This window comes from Gasterosteus aculeatus, chromosome 6 (assembly GCF_964276395.1).
Source record: "Gasterosteus aculeatus chromosome 6, fGasAcu3.hap1.1, whole genome shotgun sequence".
In the NCBI taxonomy this organism is placed as follows: Eukaryota; Metazoa; Chordata; class Actinopteri; order Perciformes; family Gasterosteidae; genus Gasterosteus; species Gasterosteus aculeatus.
This window is the reverse complement of record NC_135693.1, coordinates 13,746,279-13,769,047: the sequence shown is the minus strand read 5'-3', so window position 1 is coordinate 13,769,047 and position 22,769 is coordinate 13,746,279. Positions and strand designations below refer to the sequence as shown.

The window sequence follows — 22,769 nt, the reverse complement described above, 5'->3', positions numbered from 1 at the left end:
TCATTTCTGTATGCTGACATCATTGGCTATTGCTTTGTCATGAATGCTGGGCTTTAATTGGAGTTATTTGGAGATTACACCAAATGCCCCATAGTTTTCACATATATTTTTTATTTGCTTAAGTTAACAATATTTGGATAAGTTTTCATTCTACCACATTTAACATTCTTTTGACGTCAGATCAAATGTATTTAAAGTGACTTTTCTTTAGTTGTAAATAAAATATTGACTGTTTGGCCGTTTAAATGTCTGGAAACACCTCAAGTGAACATCAAGACTCCCAAGTCCAAAAATAGATTTATTTTTCTTCAAATATATTGATCAGATGAATTAATTAGTGAATTACGATAAACATGATATGGGAACATTTTATGATTGAATCTTTTCAACACTTACTGGTTTAAAGAAAATATATCAATTTCAGTGCGTTCTCATACAAAAATATACAGTCCGATCTTTTTCAACGATGCAAACAATTGTGTTTATTTTACCAACAAACTAAAGTAAATCATTAGTCTTCACTACAGCAATATTTACTGTAGCAAAGTCCGCTTGCTGCACAAATGATTATGGTAATGATGCATTCCTTTATGTATTTACTAATGTAAATTGTTTTATAATTTATTCAGGGTGAATAGATAAAAAATGGCTAGATTTATATGGATAATCTGCCAATATTTAAGTATTTCATGAAATGTTGGAGGGTTTCCTTGATTTACCATTTAACACACATAAAAAAACAAACGTACACCAGTAACTCAATTTACATGAGTGTTGCGAAAAGAGGCAAAGTGCAATTAAAATACTTAAACTACCACTACTATGTATTGCTTAATGATAGATACCCTCTTAAACAAAGGTGCACTTGCAAAGGAAGTTGGATTGCAAGCTTGATTAGAAAAGTAAACATTATACACCCGTCTAAAATAATCAAGTCTGTGTGACGACACCGGCCAGCAGCTTAATCCATGCCTCTAGTCTAGCCCTTTAAACAAATTACATTTTAACCCCCTTTATTTTATTAAATTATCAGGTGATTTTTCTACAGCTGGCAACAATTAGAAGCTATTCAACTACTTGCGTTGCTACAGTTAAACACGTTAAAAAAAGTTGACTAAAAATGAATCTGACTTGATCCAGCAGTATGCTTAGCCACCGTTGGCGTGACGACGGTGGCGACGACCAACGACTTTACCACCTATGGATGGATGAAAAAAAAAAAATCCCATTTAGACGTCTTTTATTTTGTTTTCATGTGATTTTACCGCGTCAGCCTTCAGTTACCTGCATCCCTTTTCTGCACCCGGTGTGGAATTTGGACAGTGTAGGCCCCCGGTAGTCCCGCCAAACCTGGGTGCCCGGGGTCACCTGCAAGCACGAGCACAAGAAAATTTCAGTCTTGATATTCTTAATCACGTCAAAAAAAATACGCTGTGTCTCATCTGCTCTGTGTACGTGTACCCTTTTCTCCTCTGGGTCCCGGGTACCCTCTGTCACCCTTTGGTCCAGGGCCCCCTGGAGGTCCGGAGATGGTGCCGTACGCTGCAAAAGCACATCATTCTGTTGTGACGAACATTTATCAACTACCCTTACATGAGTCGCATTTTTTATTGCTGCTAAGTTGTAACGCAAGTCTCCGTATCCTCACTTCTGAAGAACGCCATGAGGTCAGCCGTGACGTTGCCATAGGAACCGATGACGCGGCTCTGACCGGGAGGTCCGGCGGGGCCAGGTGGACCGGGAGGGCCTTGGATTGCTCTCACATTCGCCCTCAAAGGGCCCTCAACCAGATACTCCTGCAGCAGGCCTTGATCTAGACAAGGGAACATATATCAAAGTGCTGAAGAGACAGCATCAGTCATCATCAGAGGAGCTCTGCTCTTCAAAGCTCAGGAGACGGCAACAAGGCTCCTCTCATTTGATTCCTAAACAAATTTATGGTTGTTTTTTGGCAACGTCTGAGATCTGAGCGGGTGCCGACTCACTCTTGATGTAGTCTGTGACTTTTATGGCGACGCTGGAGTAATCCAGGTTCTCAGCGAGCCTGCTGATGTCGGCACTGCGGCGCTCAGAGCCGTATCTAGGGTCACTCGCGGCGTAGCTCTGGCTCTGGGCGTAGCCCTGGGTGTAGCCCGGCTCTCCTTGTTCTCCCTTCTGACCCCTCGGCCCTGGAGAACCCGGGGGTCCAATGATGGAACGACGGACAACGTCACCTGAAAGATAAAAGTTTATCGGTGATTTCTGCACTTGTCCACGCTCGCGCGTCTTCAATCTGTCTGCGTGGGACGTTTGGAGCTCACTGGTCAGGTACTCTTGAACTTCGGCGCGAAGACGCTCCCGATTTCCATCATAGGAAATCAGTCCACTGTAACTGCCTGGTGGACCCTGAGGTCCCTGTGGACCCTGAGGACCAGGAGGGCCGGCAATACCTCGGAAACCAGAACCTGAGAAACATTCAACTCAGTGTTATTGTCATGCTAATGTCGTTGTAAACAAGATCAGGAATGGACAATAAAAAAAAGAGTTGATTGAACACGTCTGTAACTCAATCTTACCCTGCATAAAATGATGCTTACATGCACGGCTGTCTTGGTGTATTACATTAAAGAAGAACTTAACATCCTGGCTGCAGTGATGTAGAGAGGAACTCAAGTCTCTTTTGATTCTGTATACATTTTTTATCCTGTTTTCAATGAATATCATCTCAGGGAGGCAATCTATGATACAGTTTATGTTTCAACTAGATTAGTATTTTCTTCCTCTGCTCAGTGTAATCAATGCTATAATTTAAATTGAGGGTACTATGAATTTATGTTAATTGATATATTTATACATATAATGTAATCAGTGTTACCATTTAAACTGTACTGTATACAGTGTAATAAAGATTATTTGATGGATTAAATAAATCAGTTAATTCAATCGGACTCACTCTGCAGGTAACGCTGAATTTCCTCCAAACTGTAGCCACGACCTCCCGACCCAACCACAGTGGAAGTGGAGACTCCTGCTGGCCCCTGAGGACCAGGGGGGCCAGGTTGCCCCGGGACACCAGGCGAACCAGGAGGGCCGTGTTGTACCGCCGAATTAATCCAAGAGCGGAAGTCTGAATCTAAGAAATACGAAGACGCAACAAGCTTAAACGTTTACACTTTTTTGTTTTCAGATGATGAGCGAGTGACTAACTGTTCAACAACAATACGCTATTTGTAAATGTAAAACACTGTGACTCACTTCTCATCAGTGCGGTATAGTCAATCGTAGCGGTAGTGAAGCCAGAGCCCCCGGCACCAGCAGGCCCAGCAGGACCGGGCGGTCCGGGCGGACCTCTTGCAATCCCTCTTTCTAAAAAAAATGACAATAAAAGCAGGTTGATTGATTGCATGATTGACTAATAGATGAAGTACAAGTATCACTGGCAGGTTTATTGCTTTTCTGTTACCTACCTCTCATCGTATTAAAGACGTATGTGGCTATCTCCTCGATATTGTAACTGCTTGAAATGCCACCTGATTGGCCGGGTGGTCCCGGTGGTCCTTGTGGCCCTGGTGGTCCGGATAGATATCTCCTCACATCGTCTCCTAGACATACCAAGGCAAAGAGATATAGTTGTGGGGAGATCCCGCTTCTCGGTCTTCACGGTCAAATGAGGTAATGTTGAAGGGTTTACAGAAACAGTAGAGTGCTCTGGGGATCACATAACACCTGACTCGTACTTACTCTGAAGCATCATAATGAGACCGCTGACCGTCAGGGACCCAGAGCCGGGTCCAGGTGGACCAGGTGGTCCTGGAAGACCCTGACGACCAATGCTGGAGCCTGAGCCAGAACCTAAAAAAGGAGAACTCAGTTATTGGTGGCAACCGATCTGCTACGATTCCGCGCCATCCGTAAACATGCCTCCAACTGTCATTTATTAGTGTCATTTCTGGGGAGAAGCACAGGCTTACGTTGTAGATATGCAATGACACGAGTGGCGATGTCATCGATAGAGCCTGAGAAGGTTCCTGGGGTTCCTGGGGTTCCTGGAAGTCCAGGTGGACCTGGAGGTCCGGGGATACTAGACTGTCTGCTTCTACCTGCAAAGAACATATAAAACTGGTTCAGTCTCTGTTCTGCACCTCTGACAGCCTGTGAGCATTTGTTTCAGAAAAACTCTTACTTAGATAGTCACTGATGTACAGACGCATCTCACTAGAAGTTGAAAAGGAGCCCGTGGGGCCAGGAGGACCCGGAGGACCTGCCGGGCCGGGAGGCCCTGAGGTGACTGAGATGGAGCCTGGGAAAAAAAATAAGATAGTAAACCTCCAGAAAGAAATATAACCATGTAAAGCTACCGGAAACTATTCATGCTTCATTCAAGATTTTAAAAAAACTTGACGTTAGACTTGATCATTTCCTGTACCTCTTGAAGAGCCAGAAAAGCCAGGAGCTCCTGTGTCCCCTTAGAAATAGAAAGAACATAAGCTCCCCTGTCATGTGACGCACACAGAATTTACTCTGAACTACAGACAATGAAACATTGACAGCATTCTGAAGTTTTCATGCACTGGTACCTTTAATTCCTTGTGGCCCAGGAAGTCCAGGACGTCCCGGTGGACCCGGTGGTCCAGGGATCCCGTTTCCTGCGCTGTAAGTCGACACTGTAAGTCATAAAATGAAGAAACACAGAGTCACCGTGTATCACACCTGCACGACGGCTTTTAAGTGTGGCTCTCTAATACAATTCTAATGGGATCTTGTGTAACATGTGTTTGGATGCTGACCTCTCTCAGAGCTTCCAGGGGTACCGGGCACACCTGGTTGGCCTGGTTCACCTGATACGCACATGATGCAACTGTTATTTTTGTGTATATACTGTTTTTGTTGAAGCAAATTATTTAATGGGAATAATTTGATCACTTGGTGAAAGAGTGAGTGATTCATATATGAGATACACTTACCTTGGTAACCTCTTGGTCCAGGACTTCCTAAAATAACGGTCGGGATGTTATTATTGAGTATTACAAAGATTACACACGAGTATGTTTCTTTGAATGAAGCTGACAATATGAGTACATCACAAAAGTTGATTGATCACCTGTTGATCCTTTGGGCCCATAAGGTCCAGGGGGTCCGGGTGGTCCCGGTTGTCCAGTATATAGATTTCCTGTAGTAGGCACAGTGTTTCTGTTACTGCTAACAACGAATAAAACCCACAATCATCTCAAGTTTGAATTCAGCAACCAGCACATCATACCACTGGATGCAAAGCCTGCATCTCCTTTGTCTCCTTTAGGTCCAGGTCTTCCATATCCTAAAACATATGAAGTTATAAACAATGGATGAAATTTACATAGTACCAAAAACACCATGTGATCCAACATCCGTATTTGAAACAGTGGATTTAGGAGCTTGAATACTTGCCTGTAGGACCTGGAGGCCCAGGTGGTCCTGGGGGTCCTTGTCTCGAATCCCCTAATATAAACATATTTAAAACAGTCAGGAACATAATTTGAAGAACGCTGTGGTAATTCGTCCACCATTAAATATGTTGTCTTTGATAATGCTGCAACAAAGCATGCTGGGTTTTATTTACCTGGACGTCCAGGTTGACCCGGTGGGCCGGGTGGGCCGGGTTGTCCTGAACCTCCACTGGCACTGAACTGCCCTACGGCGCAAACAGACACACATGTTTTTAAGTGAGGAACAGTTTTCTTGTCTGCAGAGACGGACAAACAAGGCTGAAAATGAAGTAAATCACCTTAAAGATTACTGCTATAGGATCATATTAAATGCTAGTAGTGAGTTAAAGCAGCACAAGTGGACATTTGCAATAAACTGTCAATAAACTGATTCACTTTGGGCTTCTCACTGTTTTCTACAAACCAAAGAATCAATGAATTATCTGAGAAAACAACCACCAATAATATAATCAATGTTTTTTTTAGTTAAAATTATTAAAGTACACTTTTATTTAAGATTATAAATTTGTGTTTTATTTGTACTTTTACTTAAGTAAGGCATCAGTATACATCAATGCTTAGCACATGACTTAAAGAAAACCATTAAAAACAAAGAGGGTACTTACTTGAGCTTTCACTTGTTCTCACACTTATTGCTTGTTCTCCCTGCTCTCCTCTGGATCCCCTGTCACCTTTAACCCCTGTGAAAACAAACAAAGCAGCATTGATGGGACGCTGATGTCAACAAATCTGATCTAACAATGTATCCTTTGGGTGACCTACCAGTTAGGCCGCGCGGACCAGCGGGGCCAACGGGACCTGAGGAGGTTAATCACAAAGTTTGTATCGCAGGGCTGAATTGCAAGACGTGCAGAATGCAGATGTCAAGGGTCAGACCTGATATTCCTTGAGGACCCGCGGGACCGGGAGGGCCAGCAGGCCCCGGTGGTCCCGGAATGCCGAAAGACGTGGAGCCAGCTGGAAAATAAATAAAAAGGATATTTAGATATTTTCAAAAATATAATCTAATCAGAAATAAGGTCAAATAAAACGTTTTTTATCCTGATCGGTTACCTGCATTGATGACCCTTCCTGGTTCACCTGTTTCCCCTAAAACACACAAGACGCACAGATTAATACTACTCTAGATATTGTAGGCAGCAATCGCTGTCCGCAGCAGACGGCCCTGAAGAAAGCTAAAGTTAAAAGCAGATGTACCTTTAGGGCCCGGTCTTCCTGGACTCCCCGGTATCCCTAAAAGCAGGACACATGTACGTTGTTGTGTTGACCGGATTCAAATGATTGTGTCCGATCATCAATAAGAAATCTAGAATTTGGGATGGATAGAAAAGTTGTACCTGGTGGTCCTTGGAACCCAGAGACTCCTGGTGGGGTGGGGGGGGGGGGGGGTATCATGGATATAGATTATCATAACATCCACTTATTATAACGCTGAAATAGCTGCAGAGCCAGTTTCACGAAGGTCATGTTCAGTTTACCTAGAAGTGATGCATCTCCAGGAGGCCCAGTAGGACCTCTGAGTCCGGGTGGCCCAGCAGGTCCAGTGTCCCCTGAGGGTCAAAAATGACGCCTTTGAGTGATATTTAAAATATAATGTCCTTGTGCATATCAAATTAATATTTATATACATGTATTTTTAAAGGTTGTATGATGACTCGTTTACCTCTTGATCCTTTATTTCAATCAACATCAACATTAACATTAAAGGGAAATGTTGTTTAAAAAGACAGCGGTTTGTTTTCCAGGCAACCAGTTCAAGGAAGTATCTGATTCCAGTCAAGAAGTTGTCAACCGCCCATAAATAAGTTAACTGTAACCATGTTTTTTGTTGTTGTTTGGATTAAACAAACCAGATATGATCTGTTAATTGGTGGGTGAAATGTGTTTGGACAGAGAGCGTCTAGCTGTTCTCTCCTGCTCGTTGTCTTTGTACTAAGCTGAGCACAATACTTGATAATTCTTACTCTTATTATTATTATTATCGTCAGAGGCTGGAGCCTCTGTGACTCACCGATGGACCCTTTGGGTCCTCTCTCTCCTGCCGCCCCGTGCTGCCCAGAATCACCTGAGAAGTAACGCAACTGTTTAATAAAACTGAATAAAGTTTATAACATGCTGATTGTGCAGCTTTACAAAGCTTTACCGACCTTTGACACCGCGGAGACCTGTGTCACCGGTTTCACCTGAGAAGAACGTGGATAAAATACAGTTAGGAACATTCACCGACCTCACAGGTGATGAGAAACAAGACGTAGTACAAACAGACGTAGTACAAACCTTTAAGTCCTTGAAGTCCGGCAGGGCCTCTGTCACCTGAGGGGCAAAGTTAGTGACATTATTGGATGTAACTGAATGAATTTCCATGTGTTTTTCCACTGAAGAAGGTCCACGTGACCAACCTTTAGGTCCAGGTTCCCCTGCCTCGCCACGGAAGCCCTGGATACCTAGTTGACGTTTGACAAAATGGCTCATTTAAAATACAAAGGCTTCAGTCAAACAGTAGTTTCAGTTGGTAAATTTAATTGAACTCAGATGCTGTTTCTATAGTCACTGTAATGCTCTAGATAAATCTTGGCTGGAAGAAACTGACCTGGAGCTCCAGAAAGACCATGAACTCCAGGAACACCTGGATCATAGAATAATAATCATTAGAAAGGAAAAACTATGTTGTATAAGAGCGTTTAATGATCTAATGTTGGACTATTAACTAGAAATAACATTCTACAAAGGCCTAATTATCCTGAAGAATTCAAAGAAATCACATTTGTTTGGTTTTTATACTCTATTGAATACTCTATCTATACATTAATTGATTATATATTTTAACTGTTAATGTAACTAATGTTATCAAAAATATGAGTAATTCCAATACAGTAAATGAAGATAAAAAACCTTCCTAACTACTGTGTCCACCTCGAGGTAGAGCTTGTTTTTGCTCTTCACAGAACAATATGGAGGCTTTGCCGCCACCTGCTGCCGCATGGTGTTCACACACAATGAGGTAATGAAATGTTCCAGTGCATCTTTTGTCAGCAAGTAAAATAAAAAATAAATGTATATGTGGTTGTACTTATTTTATTTACAATGACTCAATTTGCTTAGTTGTCTTTTTTTTCATTATTGTTTCTATTCATTTTATGTTAACATGTAGTTTAAATCTCTTTGACTTAATTTAGCGACTGTGATGGATCCTATGATTCCATTGAGGATGAAATTAAAGACTAAAATAAATGAAAAACGCAACAAACAACTAGATTTTTAAGTAACAATGAGAAATGTAAAAATGATCGCACCTTTTTGTCCAGTCGGGCCGACGGGCCCAGGATCCCCGGGGGCTCCTGCATGAAACAAACATGAGATACTGCAGTGACACACTTAAGAGGAACTGGGACCCATTAGTGTTTTCTGATACACACAATTACTGTGTTGATGCTGAGAGTCTGAGTCATACCTCTTTCACCTTTCGATCCAAAGCCTGAAGGTCCTGGTTCACCTCTGGAGCCAGCAGGACCCTCGCGACCCCTGACGCCCGGTGCGCCGTCCAGTCCGTGATCACCTGATCTCACACAAGATAAAATCATTCACTATTTGCACCTAAAACAGTGAACTTTCAGGATTTAGTTTCAACGCAAGCTCTCTCTGCACCTTGGCTTCCTTTCTGTCCTTTTGGACCTTCAGGGCCGGCACGTCCAGTTGCACCCGGAGCACCTGAGGTCAAAGGTCACAGGCAGTAAAATTACATTATGATGCAATGGCAAAAAAAAAAGCTATTGACTCAATGGACATGTCATCATTGCTCACCTGGAAGTCCAGGGAAACCAGAATCTCCTGTGAGAAGTAAAACATACATTTGATCATGAAGTCAGTCCACAGTAGATTGCAACAGTCCAACTAAATTTCAGGTACACCAGGTGATTTTTTTTCTGACCTTTAAATCCAGAGTCCCCTGAAAAGAAAAACAAAACATGTAAATTATTGTGGTTTTTTTTATGGTTTTAGGTTTAGATTTTATGAAATAGGTATTTTAATTTCACCTTTAGGTCCAGGCAGTCCTCGCTCTCCCTGCACCGATGACGTTATAAAAGCTGAGATAGAAAAATCCACTTTAATGAAATTCTGTGCGTGTGTGTGTTGCACATTCATAGAGTCAGCACACATGTGCAGTACCTCTGTATGACTGTGAATTCATTTCACTTCTCAACATCTGCTGGATTGTCATCTGAAGAGCGGCAGCGTCTATTTGTCCTCTGCTTACTCCCGTCCCCAGATCAGTGGCACTGAAGCTGGTGCCGCCAGCACTGGCAGCACCGCCAGCACCGCCAGAACTGCCAGAACTGCCAGAACTGCCAGAACTGGCAAAACTGCCAGAACTTCTGCTGGAACTGGTACCAGTACTGCCACTGCTGCCTGAACTGCCACTAAAGCTGGTACCGCCGCCTGCAGCACCGCCCCCGATGGACCCGCCGGCCCCACCGTTGCCAGCGGAACCGGCTCCGACGATGACGTCGACGCCGTTTCCGGCAGACGAGCCGGCAGCCCCGGCTGCAATGCCGATTCGAGTTTTGGAGGTTGAGCCTCCACCTCCAGCGTTGACGTGCAGCACGTTGTCAGAGTGCGCGGCACCTCCGGCTCCGGCTGCCCCGAAGGTGTTGATGTCATTGGAGGAAGCGGAGAACCGGCTTGTACGAGCGGCAGCCACCGAGGACTCGGCCTCCAGCGTAGACACTCGATTCTTCAGCGATCTCACGTCTTCAGCTGAGAAAGAGTGGTCAACATTTGGTGAGACAGACGTACAAGGACCACATCCACATGCCTAGGTGGTGAAAATAAAATATTGTCAATCTGTAATAAATTATATATATATATATATATATATATATTCCACAGGTTATGAATGTATTCGGGGGTGAAGCCTTCTCTCCCTTTGACTTCTGAAAATTAAAGTTTGCATGTGTCTTATTTCATGGTAAGAGGAATGATTATTCATTTAACTTTCACTTCCATGTAAAGCAGCGTGTTTTCAGTTTGTGAAGAAAAAAATAAAGGTTTTTATAGTATTGAACAGCATTGCATTAACAAACTAAATGTTCATCAGGGAAGAAACTTCTTTCCAATCGAAATAAGCGAACCCATCAACTAAATTTACAGGTAGCCTGTAGAAAGGACAGTCAACACAGAAATGAGATCTTTTGGAATTGGGTGGTGAACAACATAATATTAAAAATCATAACAATATAACTTAAGCATATAACAATTATATTAATAAAACGGTTTGTCTAAAAAAACAGAAATAATAAAGATAAAAGGCTAACATTTTCTGACTCCAAACATATACAGGTATATATAAATAGATAGTAAATGTTCCTCGTGACTTATAGTAGCTTAATGTTTACCTCACTGTGGTAATTAACGGACAGAAATGATCTTGTAGCTTACTACCAAATGTGTAAGCCGGTCTTTGAATGGTAGTCATCTACACTCATCTTTGAGTAACACTCAAATTTGACAACTGCCAACTAGAAAATACATCGCTATGGAGTCAGCAGCTAGTAGCAGCTAATACTTAAAAGTAAAAAAAGTAAAAGTACAAGAATACCTCAGATCAGAGGTAGCAAATGGTTCACTTTTTTAGGAAAAATTCACAACAACAAGTCTCCTGCTGCAGGAAAACAAACAGCCAGACTCTGATTTCATCCAGAAACCATTTCGGCAGCTGCTCTGCTGAGAATGCCAGATTGACTTTATGGCAGTGGGACAGTACCCACAGATCACATTTCCAGGCAGGGGAGTACATTTACTGTCCCACAGCTCTTAGCAGCACAGTGAAATATTGCTCACCAGCTTGTAAAAGCTGAAACACGCATTTTATTGTTTGGAAGCCGTCCCTCCCGGGAGCAGCTCCACAGAGTATCCCAGCGGCTCAGAAGGGCTTTTCTTCGGGGAGATTTTTTATTGTCCTCTATCAAATGTCGGAATGTCGTATAAGACAGACTCACCCAGTGCAATGAGCCCAAACAGGAGCCCCAGCAGGAGCAGGGAGAGGAGGAGGAGACCCAGCAGCCATTTCCACCAAGAGCAACAGGCGTCGGAGCAGCAGCACAGTCCTCCCCCTCCGAAGATGCCGTTCTCCTTGTGAATCTCTGAAGACGGAGATCAGAGTGTAAAATCCTGGCTTTCAAACACTAAAATATTCCTCATTAAAGTAAACATGCACATGTGATGTCAAAAATACCTGCATAGGTGGCTTTGTCTTTCATTACAACTCCAGATGAACCATCTGAGAAAGAATTAAAAAAAAAAACATGTATTATCTATTTCTGGAATTAAAGCACTTTTGGTTTTGGGATGTTTATAATAACTACTCACAGTAGGAGTTGCCTTTCTCTGTCTTCAGTGGCATTGTCTCACTGTAGCTTGAAATAAGCTTCTCTTTCATCATTGAATCTCCTGATATCGACCCTGTAAAATTAGAAGCATTTATTTAAAACAGTACGTTTATTGCACTGTTCATTGTGGTTTTTAACAAGGAGAACCTTGTTGCAAGTACGTAGCCATTTAAGAACAAGAGAATACACAATATTACTAAATATTTATTGTGATACGATACATGAATTCACAACGCAGAGAGGGTTTTATCAACAAAGACAAACAAGTAAATGGGAATAAAATGAAAATAAGTAATCAAGCAAATGTATTCAGCTTAAAAAGGAAGAGGAACGATGAAAGAGAATAAATATAACGTGTTTTTTGCTGCACAACAAATACATACAGGTAATAACGATAATATTTCAGTGTCTGTTCTAATTAAAATGATCTGTTACATTTAACCATTAGAACAACTCTAAAGGTTTATTTGAATTATGATCAGGTTGTCCATGCAAACAGAAATGTTGGATCAATGCTGAGACAGTTTAATAATGGGATCAGGACTGTCTACTAACTGCCTCCAAGCGACCAATATCAAGTCTTCATGGGATGCTATTATTTAAAACACAATGGTTGTTCAGTTAATATGATGCTAAATGCTTTACAACCTACAGAGGAAGTGGCAAAATTGTCTGCAAAAAAAAAAAACAGTTGAGGAACTCCATGTAATGTTTCTCCAGAGGCGGTGCAGGAAGGAGCTGACTCACCTCCTCCCATCTGAACGCTGCTGCTGGTGAAATGCTTCCCGCTGTCTTTAGCCAAAATGAGCATCTCTGCATCCCTCTTGACTGGAGCGTTCTCCTTGTCAGAGACCAGGAACTTGTAGTCTTTCTTATACGAATCATCAGCTTGGGATCTGGTGGCTAAAAACAAGAAAAAAAAGTAAGGAATAATTCAAGTTGGAGAATTGTTTTCGAATGTGATACAACTGTCAGATTATATTAAAACAGACTTACTTGTAGAGACGCCAGAGCTGACCACACCACCGCCGCCATTTGACAAGTTCTTCTGAACGCCATAACCTGTCAGTACAAACACAGTTAAACACTCACAAAGGAAAGTTAGCTATTTTGTATTGTATGTGAATGCAAGCATGTAGAATGTGAGGTACAGTCGATATTTTCAGAACTTGCTGCCGTACCTCCAACGGTGGCATGTACGTTGCCTCCACTAGTGGTGAGCACACTGGGAGAAGTGGAAGCCAGATTATTCTGGAAGCCGTAAACTGTAAACAAAAATGCGGGCTTTGATTTGATTCCGTTCTAAATAAGACACACAGGCTGCACGTGAAAAATATAAAAATGAATAAAAATAATAAAAGCCATAAGCACTATAGCACGAGTAGAGGTAAAAAATGTCATTACAACCTCCCTTTCATTACAGGTACGACGGCATTTCACCTGCAGGTAAGAAATGACTATTTAAGGAAGGTTTGGTCTCACCTGACAGGGACGATGGAGACGTGAGGCCGACCGGGGACGTCCCGCCGGCCATGTTGTTGGTGCCTCCTTGGTACGCGTAGCTGCTGCTGGTGTTGCCGGCAATCACTGTGGTGGAGGCGGATGGCAGAGTCGTGGTGGACCAAGAGAAAGTGGGAAGTGTAGCGTCCAGCGTGTCATACTGGCCTGATCTCACACTGGTGTCATACTGGACTGATCTCACACCAGTATCATACTGGGCTGATCTTACACCAGTATCATACTGGGCTGATCTTACACCAGTATCATACTGGGCTGATCTTACACCAGTATCATACTGGGCTGATCTTACACTTGTATCATACAGGGCTGATCTTACACCAGTATCATACTGGGCTGATCTTACACCAGTATCATACTGGGCTGATCTCACAGTGGTGTCATACTGCCCTGATTTTAAACTTGTGTCATATTGTCCTGACTTCACACCAGTGTCATACTGGCCTGATTTCAGACCAACACCATAGTGGCCCGATTTAACGCCAGTATCATGTTGCCCAGATTTCAGGGTGACATCATAGTGGCCTGGTTTTACACCAGAATCAAACTGCTCAGATGTCAGACCAGTATCAAAAAAGCCTGATGTATCGATGGTCTGGAACCCGGCTGATCTCACACCAGAGCCAAACGAGGTCAAACCTGCAGGGGTGAAAAGACACTAATCAACACAATGCAAAGTGTGTTTAACCTCTATTGATGGGAGAGGTGAGATATATATTGCACATAATTTGATCTGCGCCGCGGAAAACTATTTGAGGCTTCACTCAGATGTAATACTAACACATGAGAGGCCATTTAAAAACCACACATCTGTAGGAGGGAGACAAGGCATCTGTGCATGTAGAGCGTGTGAAAGTGGTAAAAACTCTGGTACGGTCAAATACCCGACTGAGAGGCCACAGAGATGGTCTTGGTTTCCACGCTGGCCTTTTTAGGGACAGGGAGGGTGACGGAGGCGCTGGAGGAGCGGGTGGGGCTGACGCTGCAGGAGCGTCCCTTCAGCAGCTTCTTCACGTCATCCAACTCAGTCCCTGCAAAACATCAGGCGCACGAACAACGCTTAATGCTACAACTCCTCCAATAAATGGTGTGAAATATTGTACTTTTTACTCAATTATATTCACTGAAGAGACAAACTACACCTTAGGCAGAGAGCCGTGACTACAGACGCAGTAAAACTTGTGTAACAAAGATCTTTCTGCTTTCATTTCAATAGGTCCTACCTAAATTTCTTCAGTCTACTAGTATTTTGAGTCTTTTAAGCCTGAGCACGACTGTATATGTATAATGTATATACATACATTATACTTAAACCATTGTAATACATTCATTTATTAGTGTGTGTGTGTGATCTGAAGGTAGCTTAAACCACACAAAATCACATCAAGCTCAACAGAGGTCGAATGGCAATAGCTAAAATGTGCTAAGCTAGTTAGCATAACTCAAGCTACGTTTATTTTCCTCCATCATCATTGGATTTCAATACAACATTTCGCCGGCCCCAGATAAACGCTGTCAGCTCTGCAAGCAGCACAGCAATAGAATGATGAGGCAAAATAATACGATTAAATAAAAAAAGCAAAGCATTGTTGAGAGAAGCTCCAGTTATACAGGTGAGGCAGAGTTGTTGTACTACCTGCTACTTTCTGCTAACCTCGCTCTTGGATTGTCTGGGTGGGTGTGCTCAAATCATAGCCCCGCTAAAAAAAGACATTTCCCCCTGAAATACAAACTTAAACTAGGAAGAAGCATAAAATGGGAAGTAATGGTTCCTTAAAATTGTACTTGACTAGGTTTAAAGTACCAATTCCATACCATGCTTTATTCTACTACAGTAAAGGTAGTAAATACTTCTTCAACCTCCTTCTGCACATTAAGCGGTACGGCAATCTGAGACCCAGCTGTGTCGAGGTCGGATAATGTAGCACATAATCTGTTAAAAAATGTGAACAAAATAATAACAGTTAGGCCCTTCAGCCGTCAGCAGGGGGAGCGATCAGCGTCTGTGAAGCTCTGCCTCGCCGCTGCTTCGCTTTGAAAGGGTGGTTCGGACAAACTGCTGCAAAGAGTGACTCATGTTTTCTATTGTTGCCTCCACAAATCTGCCGCTCCACTTCTTCCCCACACGAACACAATGCAAAACAACTAAAAAAGGCCTCATTGTTTGACTCTCACGCTGTGCTGTGCGCCGACGCACTGTGCACATTCTGTCCGGGGGGAAACTGCACATGTGTTACTAATTGGGATTTCATGGAGGTAAACCTGCATGTGAGCAGCGTGGAAGAGAAGGAATGTTGAGCACAAGCATTTGACAGTATTGGAATTCAAGAGCCACACTGCTCTGAAGTGACCCCTGCAGAAAAAGAAAGTCTTTCACTCTCCACGTGGCACTTTGAATGAATACACTCGAATAAAGATGCTTTTGTTGCTTTGTGAGGAATTACATAGGCAATGGATGAATGTGTCTTACATCTGCTGGCACTGGGAGAGGCACTTTGTAATCTGGCTCTGATCTCGCTCTCTGGAAGAAAAAAAAAATATATATATATATATATATATATATATATATCATACACATTCAAAATAGACGAAGAAAGCTTGATTTAATAAGAAAATAGCCGGGACAATGCACAGTCAAATGGTTCGGAAATAATAATAATTTAATATAATAACGTTGAATACCTCTGCTTTCGCTCCTCCCTCTTGTGCCACTGGAGCCTGGGAAAAGAAAACACACAGACGGACATGTGAGGATACACCTGAACAAATATTTTGCGCCCATCAAAGTATAAAATCACATACAGCTGACTCTCCAACTTACAATAGATTCCATAATCTTTACGGGTGAACTCTGGGGAGGAATTGCCGCTGGAACTTCCTACAAAAGAAAGCACGAAGTCAACATTGAGATATTAACAGCGCCCTCGTGCTCGACCCCGTTTCCTCGCACGCTCCCCTCGATGCCAACTTCTCGTGATGGCAGGATCTCACCGTCGTAACCTCCCGAGCGGCCGGATACGCTCTTCCTCTCCCGGGAAGCTGGCGACAGGCCTCCTGACGAGGCAGCGGTCTGCGCTCTCCTGGCACCACCCGACGAGCTGGACCTGACCTTTGACACCGAGCTGACGAGATAACTGCCTCCCCCTCTGCTGCCTGCTCCACCTCCACCTCCTCCTCCTCCTCCTCCTCCTCCTCCTCCTCCCCCTCCTCCGCCGCCTCCTCCGCCTCTTCCTCCTCCTGCGCTTCCGTACCCCTCTCCGTCTATGAAGATCCCCCCTCCATCACCTCCCGAGGAGTCTCCTCCCAGGTAGACTCCTGAAGAGGAGCCGTAGCTGCTGGTGTTCACACCTACAGTCGCTGGGGGGGAGGAAAGGGGAGGGGGGGGTGATTCATCCAGATTATTTTGGATTTCCTGCAACCTGATCATGTCTACACGGACAGGAATATGCCTGAGTCACATTAAAGTATAATTATCTGACAGCTGCAGCTACTTTATCATTGATTATTACATAAAACAAAACAAACAACGAGAGTATAATACATTATGTATTAAACTAAGCAACAATATATACATTAAAGGTAATGCAGTATTTCACAAGTCATGTTTGGTTCTAGTTTTCTAGCAATTTGATGGAAAGATCTACAAAATGAGGTACACAATCACTGTAGATTAACTAGTATCCTTAAGGTTTGTGAATAGTTATTGATTTGCAGAGGAATTTCCATTAGTACACAATATGAATCACGACTGTAAACACTGATCTTTTGACAGCCAATTCAATGTTTATTTATTATTTTAACTGTATCCACCATATGTTTAGAACTTTATCCTTACAGAAACCTTTAATATGTTGCATGTTCAGCAGAGCTCCTGTGCAATGAGACTGTTTAGGTAAGTGGAAGTGATTTAATATTACATGTATGTTCCTGACTAATAAATAGGATTTTTATTTTTTTAAGTTTCACTTCCCCTCTGAAATCACAGGACGCTGTAGATCGTGGTGGACGTAGTATGCAGATGCTTTGGTTGACGAGTAAGTAAGTTGGTTGAGGTGGAGCTATTTTTAAATGTATTATTTTCTCAATTAATTCACTGATTGATTGATTGACGGCTTTGTAAAACCTCTGAAAATGTCCCATCTTTTGTTGAATATTTTTAATAACAATAATATTGACTTTTAACAAAGCCAAATAGTTTATAAGCTCTTCATACATTTTGTCCAGAAAATGTAAACTGCAGCGATACCAGTCAACTTAAAGCGGCAAAGAACTGGAAGTTCTTAAAAAACTGCAATTGATGCGAAACAAAATCTAAATCGATACTTCTCTTTCTCATAACCGGAGGGGTTAAAACACAACAACATTCAAAACTCGTCCAAAGACAAAAAGCCGCAGCTTCCCACTTTTGGATCACGTGTGGAAATTTGCTCTCACATGAAGTGAAATAAGTTCCACTGCTGTTTTGGGTTAAGACATTCTTCTCCAAGCCCAACCCCCCAGCACCGCTGGACATGTTCCTGTGATTTGATCCACTGGTTCCCTCTAGCAACGAGAAGACACACAGCAAAACAAGGAGAAGCCGTTACTCATCGGCTGCTTTCTGCAGAAGCCCTCGGCTATAATTATTGTATCGTGCATTTAGTTTGTGATTGGAGCGAGCGTTTCCTGAAGGAAAGAGACAAACTCACTTGGTGGTAGAGAAGTCAGCCTGGACGTGGAGGTTACCGTTTCTCGCACGACTGAGCACATGAAAAACAGAGAAAAGTATTACTGTGTTACCCTGAGAGATATCGCTAAGTTCTGACCGAGTGTTGAGTGACAAGCATAGTGACGATTTAAAGCTTAAAATAATGTGACTTTGACTGACACAGTGTTGTCAGATTTACCCTCGGTGTGGCGCTGTAGTTAAACTTTCAGTGGCATTTTGGAATATAGTTTGTGTTTAAATACAAAAACTAACAACTTCAAAGAAAAATGTTTTAGGTTGCCAGGTTGGTTGTTATCCTCCTCTAGCAGGACAGTTGCTTTGTCTTTCTGACTCTTTGTTTCATTCAGGAGGACCGTTTACCTCTGACCTCCTTGAACCACAATCAATTCATTACAACGTTTTTAACATTCACAATGGCATGCTAAAAGGATTAATATTATCATCACTGTCAGAACCTTTATATAAGCAATAAGGAACAAGAGGCTGCACTTTATCGTCAATAATGTTTCAGTTCTAGGTGCTGTTAGGCCTGACGCGTAGCCTCTTATTAATGCTTATAAATGACCTTATTATGGTTTGTTAGAAAGTTGAACACTTTTGAGTCTTTACTCGACTAGTCATGACTCGGGGTGAGTCATTGATAGGAGAAGATAAGAGAGATTCTCCTCAACCTGGCAACTTAAAAGTCGATCTTATCATCAAAGGCTTGGAGCTGTTTAATTACGCTTTACTTTAGTGATTCACTGCTTTTCATAAGCCGTTAATTGCAGCAAATAAAAGTTCCAACTTTCCAACTTTCTGAACGATTACCGTGTGTAAAATGTTAAACTAGTTTTAGTTAGGAATTATACAGATGACGTAATAGGTTATTGTCAAATTTATAAACAACTAAAAGCCAGTGAAATACAAGTATATTTTACAAGTCAGCTTTTCTGGGAGCTTTGATTCTTTTTTCAGCTTTCAGCCAGATCTAACGGCCTTCATCTGCAGACAGTTTGCTCCGTTATCACGGGGATCAATTAATTGTTATCACAAGACAAAGAGTGAAATAGCAGCTAAATCATTTACGTAACGTAAATTAAGCGATTCTTCGTGCTCAGATTTCTACTTTTATTGACCCTTTTTTCTGTCCGTGTGTGAGTCTTGAAGCATAAAACTCTCTATATATATAATATATTTATACATCACCTTCCTCTACTAGGAGGCAGATTGTTGAGTTTTTACAAATAAGACAAATTCTATTTCAGTTTCATGCTTTTAGGGACTTTTATGTGTTTCAGAGTCAAGGTTAAATTCTAATGCTGGTCATGTTATCCTTGTCAATGTCCCTCGACTTTGAAACAACCTCCAACAAAGTCCCGGAGAAGCCAAATCGGTGCATCATAATCATCATCATCTTTACTTTTTCCAACTATGTATAAGCTTGTTTTCCCCTTGGTCCTTTAACACTTCTGTAAAGCACTTGGTATCAAACGTTTTATCAAAGTGTTTTACGGGATACAAACTCAACTTTCTTTTAAAAGTGACAAATAGAGAGGAAGACGAGGAAAACAAGGGGCGCATTAAATGTTTTTCTCGGTTAGCGTTAGAAATGTAATCAGGCGTTCCTTGGCGTCTGCTTCCTTTCTCCGTGTCAAAAGTCACTGGGCCGAGATGAGCTGCCCTTTTACATTCAGGAAAACGCGGAGGAGGACTTACGCCCTGATAGCGAGAAGCAGAAATGGAAACTGACACCAGTGAAGCATGCCATGATGTTAGAGACAGTAAAGCCCCCAAAAAAGAGAGACAAAAGCATCACTCAAGAAAATGAGACTGTCTGTGTTTTGGGTGTCAGATCTGTCATTAACTTTTCAAATGAGAAGTCATATTTTCATACGTCTCGCCACAAGTGTGAATTGTTTTTGGAAGATGGATGTAGATTGCTGAAACTATTGCTATAACACCCCCATCTGGTGCCTTCATCTAGCGCTGTGTGTGAAACCGGCCCGTTGTCTTGTGTTGACGTGGTGAACGCTTTGTAAAAACATCATCAATACATTCGGAGTTCTCACCCTTTTCCTCTGACAGGCCTCCTGAGAAGTCCATCTGTCTCGTTAACTCGTCCATCCCATTTTATCTGGTGAGATGATGTTGATAAAATGTTGACCACAGTCATGCATCTAATGAGCCAACTGTTGTCAAAGGTCGGTTTATTCCTTGGACATGGAACTTTTGCTAACACTTTATGGGAAAAGGGCAAAATGCAAGTTGTTATTCCAAGAATTATTTGGGTTAAAGACCAGCTCTTTTGTGTCTTGTGTTTAATGCATCGATACGACATTTCATGCCGCTGAAGACCAAAAAATGTCCTCAGTCACATGATCACAAGTCACAAACAATCTGGTGTTTCAGTGAAGCCAATTTCCCTCGAACATTCTGCTTTTACTGATTTTGATTAAATTTAGACTGTAGACCTCTACTGTATTTCAAAACGAATAACTTTCGATTTTTAAGTGTCACGTGAACAATGAAAACACACTAAAGGCCCCAGAGCGTAAAAAGCATCATTTATATAATTCAATGCATTTTTGTACTCACATTATGCCCTTGAAGACCAACAAAGGAACAAAAGAGCAGCATTGAAATACCATCCTCTCACCACACCCTGCAGGCCACGGACATTTAACAGCATGTGCTTCATTTACTTCACACTTTAATACCCCATTAAAAGAAATCTGGCATTTCTCCCATTTCCTACTAAAACCAAAATCAAGACTATAAAGTGCAAAATTCATTAAAGTGAGTTTCTTTCGGCTCTAAGAAAAGCTAAAAGTTAATTAAACCAACATTTCTGAACACTAAATCTACTGGGAGCTTTGCTTCATCACGATTTGTACCTACTCACTAATACAGCCTGCAACTGATCTGTGCAGCACACACACACACACACACACACACACACACACTCACAAGGTCCGTGCTAGTCAGGTCTGCAATATATTTAGAGGGATGCAAATAGCACTGCAAAAATACATGTAAAACTATCCTGAGATCACTATAACAGAGTCATTTTATGGAAACCACCGGAGGAAAAATGATCCCAAAACCAACTTGACGTTACAGAGTAGCCATGAAGTACTTTCAGTTGTTTTGAAAAAGGATAATATAGGACTTTGTTCCACACTACAAAGCATATAACTATAAAGCCCCAAAAAATGAGAGACAGCCCATCAGAGAGCAATTAGTTAGTGCAGAGATGCAGCAGCCAGGTGGGGAAATAACAACAATAGAAAAATAAAAGCCTCCAGGTAATTGTTGTTAAAATCCGTACCTTCAGCCAGCTCGAACAAACAAACAATCAAAGCCCGATTCCTGCCGGGACGGACGGAGCGTTCGGGTGCAGCGGAGGGAGAGCGCGTTTATGTGAAGCGGACGCGCCGCGGTGGGACGGTCTTTAAGCCTTCGGTTCTTTTGTGCGGGTTTTTTTTTTTTTTTTTCTTCGCGAAACTTTCCCAGGCGAGTTAGAACAGAGAGATTTGGGCAAAGGTCCCCCAGCCGCGCCCATCAGCGATGAAGCTTGGCAGACAGGTGTAGTAGACGGCACCAAAAGCTGCATTTAATAATGAGAAGAAGAAGGAGATAAAAAACAGCGCCTGAGGGAACCAATTATCTTGACTCACCTCTGAAGAGACGGATAGTCGGCTGTGAAAAAGGGAAAGTGGTCAACTTTCTACTGCTGCTTCTGCTGCTTCTGCGGCCACTTTTACAACAACAAAAAAGAAGTTTTGTGAGGGGGTGGGATGGGAAGGAGTGATTTGGGAGGGGTTTTTCTCTTTTTTTCCCCCTCTTTTTATGGATTGCAGGCGTGCAACCATGTTGGGGTCTGCTGATCTGTTGTGTGCAGCATGCTGTTGCAGCTGGAACACATCTGGTGCACACATTGGATGTTGAAAGAACATTTAGTCTATATGTCTCGAGTCCTTGTGTTACTACAGAAACACACAATAATCTACCACACACATGAACAGAGTGAGCAAAAGGCATGCATGCAAAACTAAAAATACTACATCTAGGATCATAATGAAAGTTCCCTCTCCACTCATTCGCATTTATGCCGTTTTTAGCCAAATTGGACGCTTTATTTCTCTACTGGCAGCCACAAGCGCCACTCAGATCCCTCGCCCACCACACCCAGTGTAGACATCCTCCCACTGCATGACTCACAGCGAGCGTGACTTCAAGCTGCTCAAATGATGGAAAACAAATGGCCCCAAGGACAGTGTAAGGGAGGAGGAGCTGCTCCCCTCACATCTATGTGCGAGCTTGAATAATGCCAAATCTAACGGAAAGGGGCTGGTTTAAAAGTACAGATTCCAGGATGGTGAGAAGAAGAAGAAAAAAAAAAAAGGAGTGCACTGGTTTTTGCGCAGCCCTTTTGTGCTGTAACACTCTCGGGCCGTTGTCCAACATAATAGCTTTACCACATAAGGGCTAATCAAATCTCTGAAACAAGAAGGTGCCCAAATTAGGTTTACAAGAAGTGCGTTGCATAGCAAAGAAGCAGAGGCCTTAGATCATTCAAGGTTTATCGAGATAACGTGACATGTGGAAGTGTTGTAAAGAAACCAACCAGTTCTCCTTACGCATACCAGAAAGTATCCCACACTTGTGCTTCGTGACAGGTACTGATGGAATAGATATGTTGTACTGTTT

General features: G+C 42.3%; 1 protein-coding gene across 3 annotated transcripts; it reads right to left on the bottom strand.

Moving 5' to 3' along the window:
• Positions 1-278: 278 nt before the first annotated feature.
• Positions 279-21,870, bottom strand: col17a1b (collagen, type XVII, alpha 1b). Of its 3 annotated transcripts, none has more exons than XM_078104655.1 (55): positions 21,737-21,870; positions 20,129-20,193; positions 18,058-18,108; positions 17,804-17,911; positions 16,361-16,726; positions 16,191-16,247; positions 16,052-16,087; positions 15,840-15,890; positions 14,254-14,400; positions 13,334-14,008; positions 13,033-13,116; positions 12,848-12,913; positions 12,599-12,754; positions 11,832-11,924; positions 11,698-11,742; positions 11,462-11,605; positions 9,633-10,220; positions 9,500-9,550; positions 9,394-9,411; positions 9,267-9,293; positions 9,111-9,173; positions 8,917-9,021; positions 8,759-8,803; positions 8,056-8,091; positions 7,865-7,909; positions 7,743-7,778; positions 7,613-7,648; positions 7,477-7,530; positions 6,944-7,015; positions 6,803-6,829; positions 6,663-6,698; positions 6,519-6,554; positions 6,342-6,422; positions 6,228-6,263; positions 6,071-6,145; positions 5,579-5,650; positions 5,407-5,457; positions 5,240-5,296; positions 5,081-5,149; positions 4,944-4,970; positions 4,767-4,817; positions 4,557-4,643; positions 4,406-4,444; positions 4,163-4,279; positions 3,951-4,079; positions 3,721-3,831; positions 3,447-3,581; positions 3,235-3,345; positions 2,933-3,112; positions 2,301-2,444; positions 1,986-2,213; positions 1,649-1,813; positions 1,462-1,542; positions 1,285-1,368; positions 279-1,198 (listed from the first exon to the last, which is right to left on the bottom strand). In XM_078104655.1, the coding sequence occupies exons 2-55, from the start codon at positions 20,181-20,183 to the stop codon at positions 1,149-1,151; spliced, it is 5,589 nt and encodes a 1,862-aa protein (XP_077960781.1). In that variant the 5' UTR covers positions 20,184-20,193; positions 21,737-21,870; the 3' UTR covers positions 279-1,148. The 3 variants fall into 3 exon arrangements, with proteins under 3 accessions (XP_077960781.1, XP_077960780.1, XP_077960782.1); XM_078104654.1 differs by lacking the exon at positions 21,737-21,870 and adding an exon at positions 21,388-21,632; XM_078104656.1 differs by lacking the exons at positions 20,129-20,193; positions 21,737-21,870 and adding an exon at positions 21,388-21,517.
• Positions 21,871-22,769: the final 899 nt, after the last annotated feature.

Bases quoted from the DNA above. Each gene is read 5' to 3' on its own strand.
- col17a1b (XM_078104655.1), bottom strand. From the start codon at position 20,183: ATGGACGAGTTAACGAGACAGATGGACTTCTCAGGAGGCCTGTCAGAG. The intron at 9,022-9,110 runs GTGCAGAGAGAG...GTGTGAGATCAG, and splicing joins AGGACAGAAAGGAAGCCAAG to GTGATCACGGACTGGACGGC. The intron at 5,297-5,406 runs GCAAGTATTCAA...CATATGTTTTAG, and splicing joins TGGGCCTCCAGGTCCTACAG to GATATGGAAGACCTGGACCT.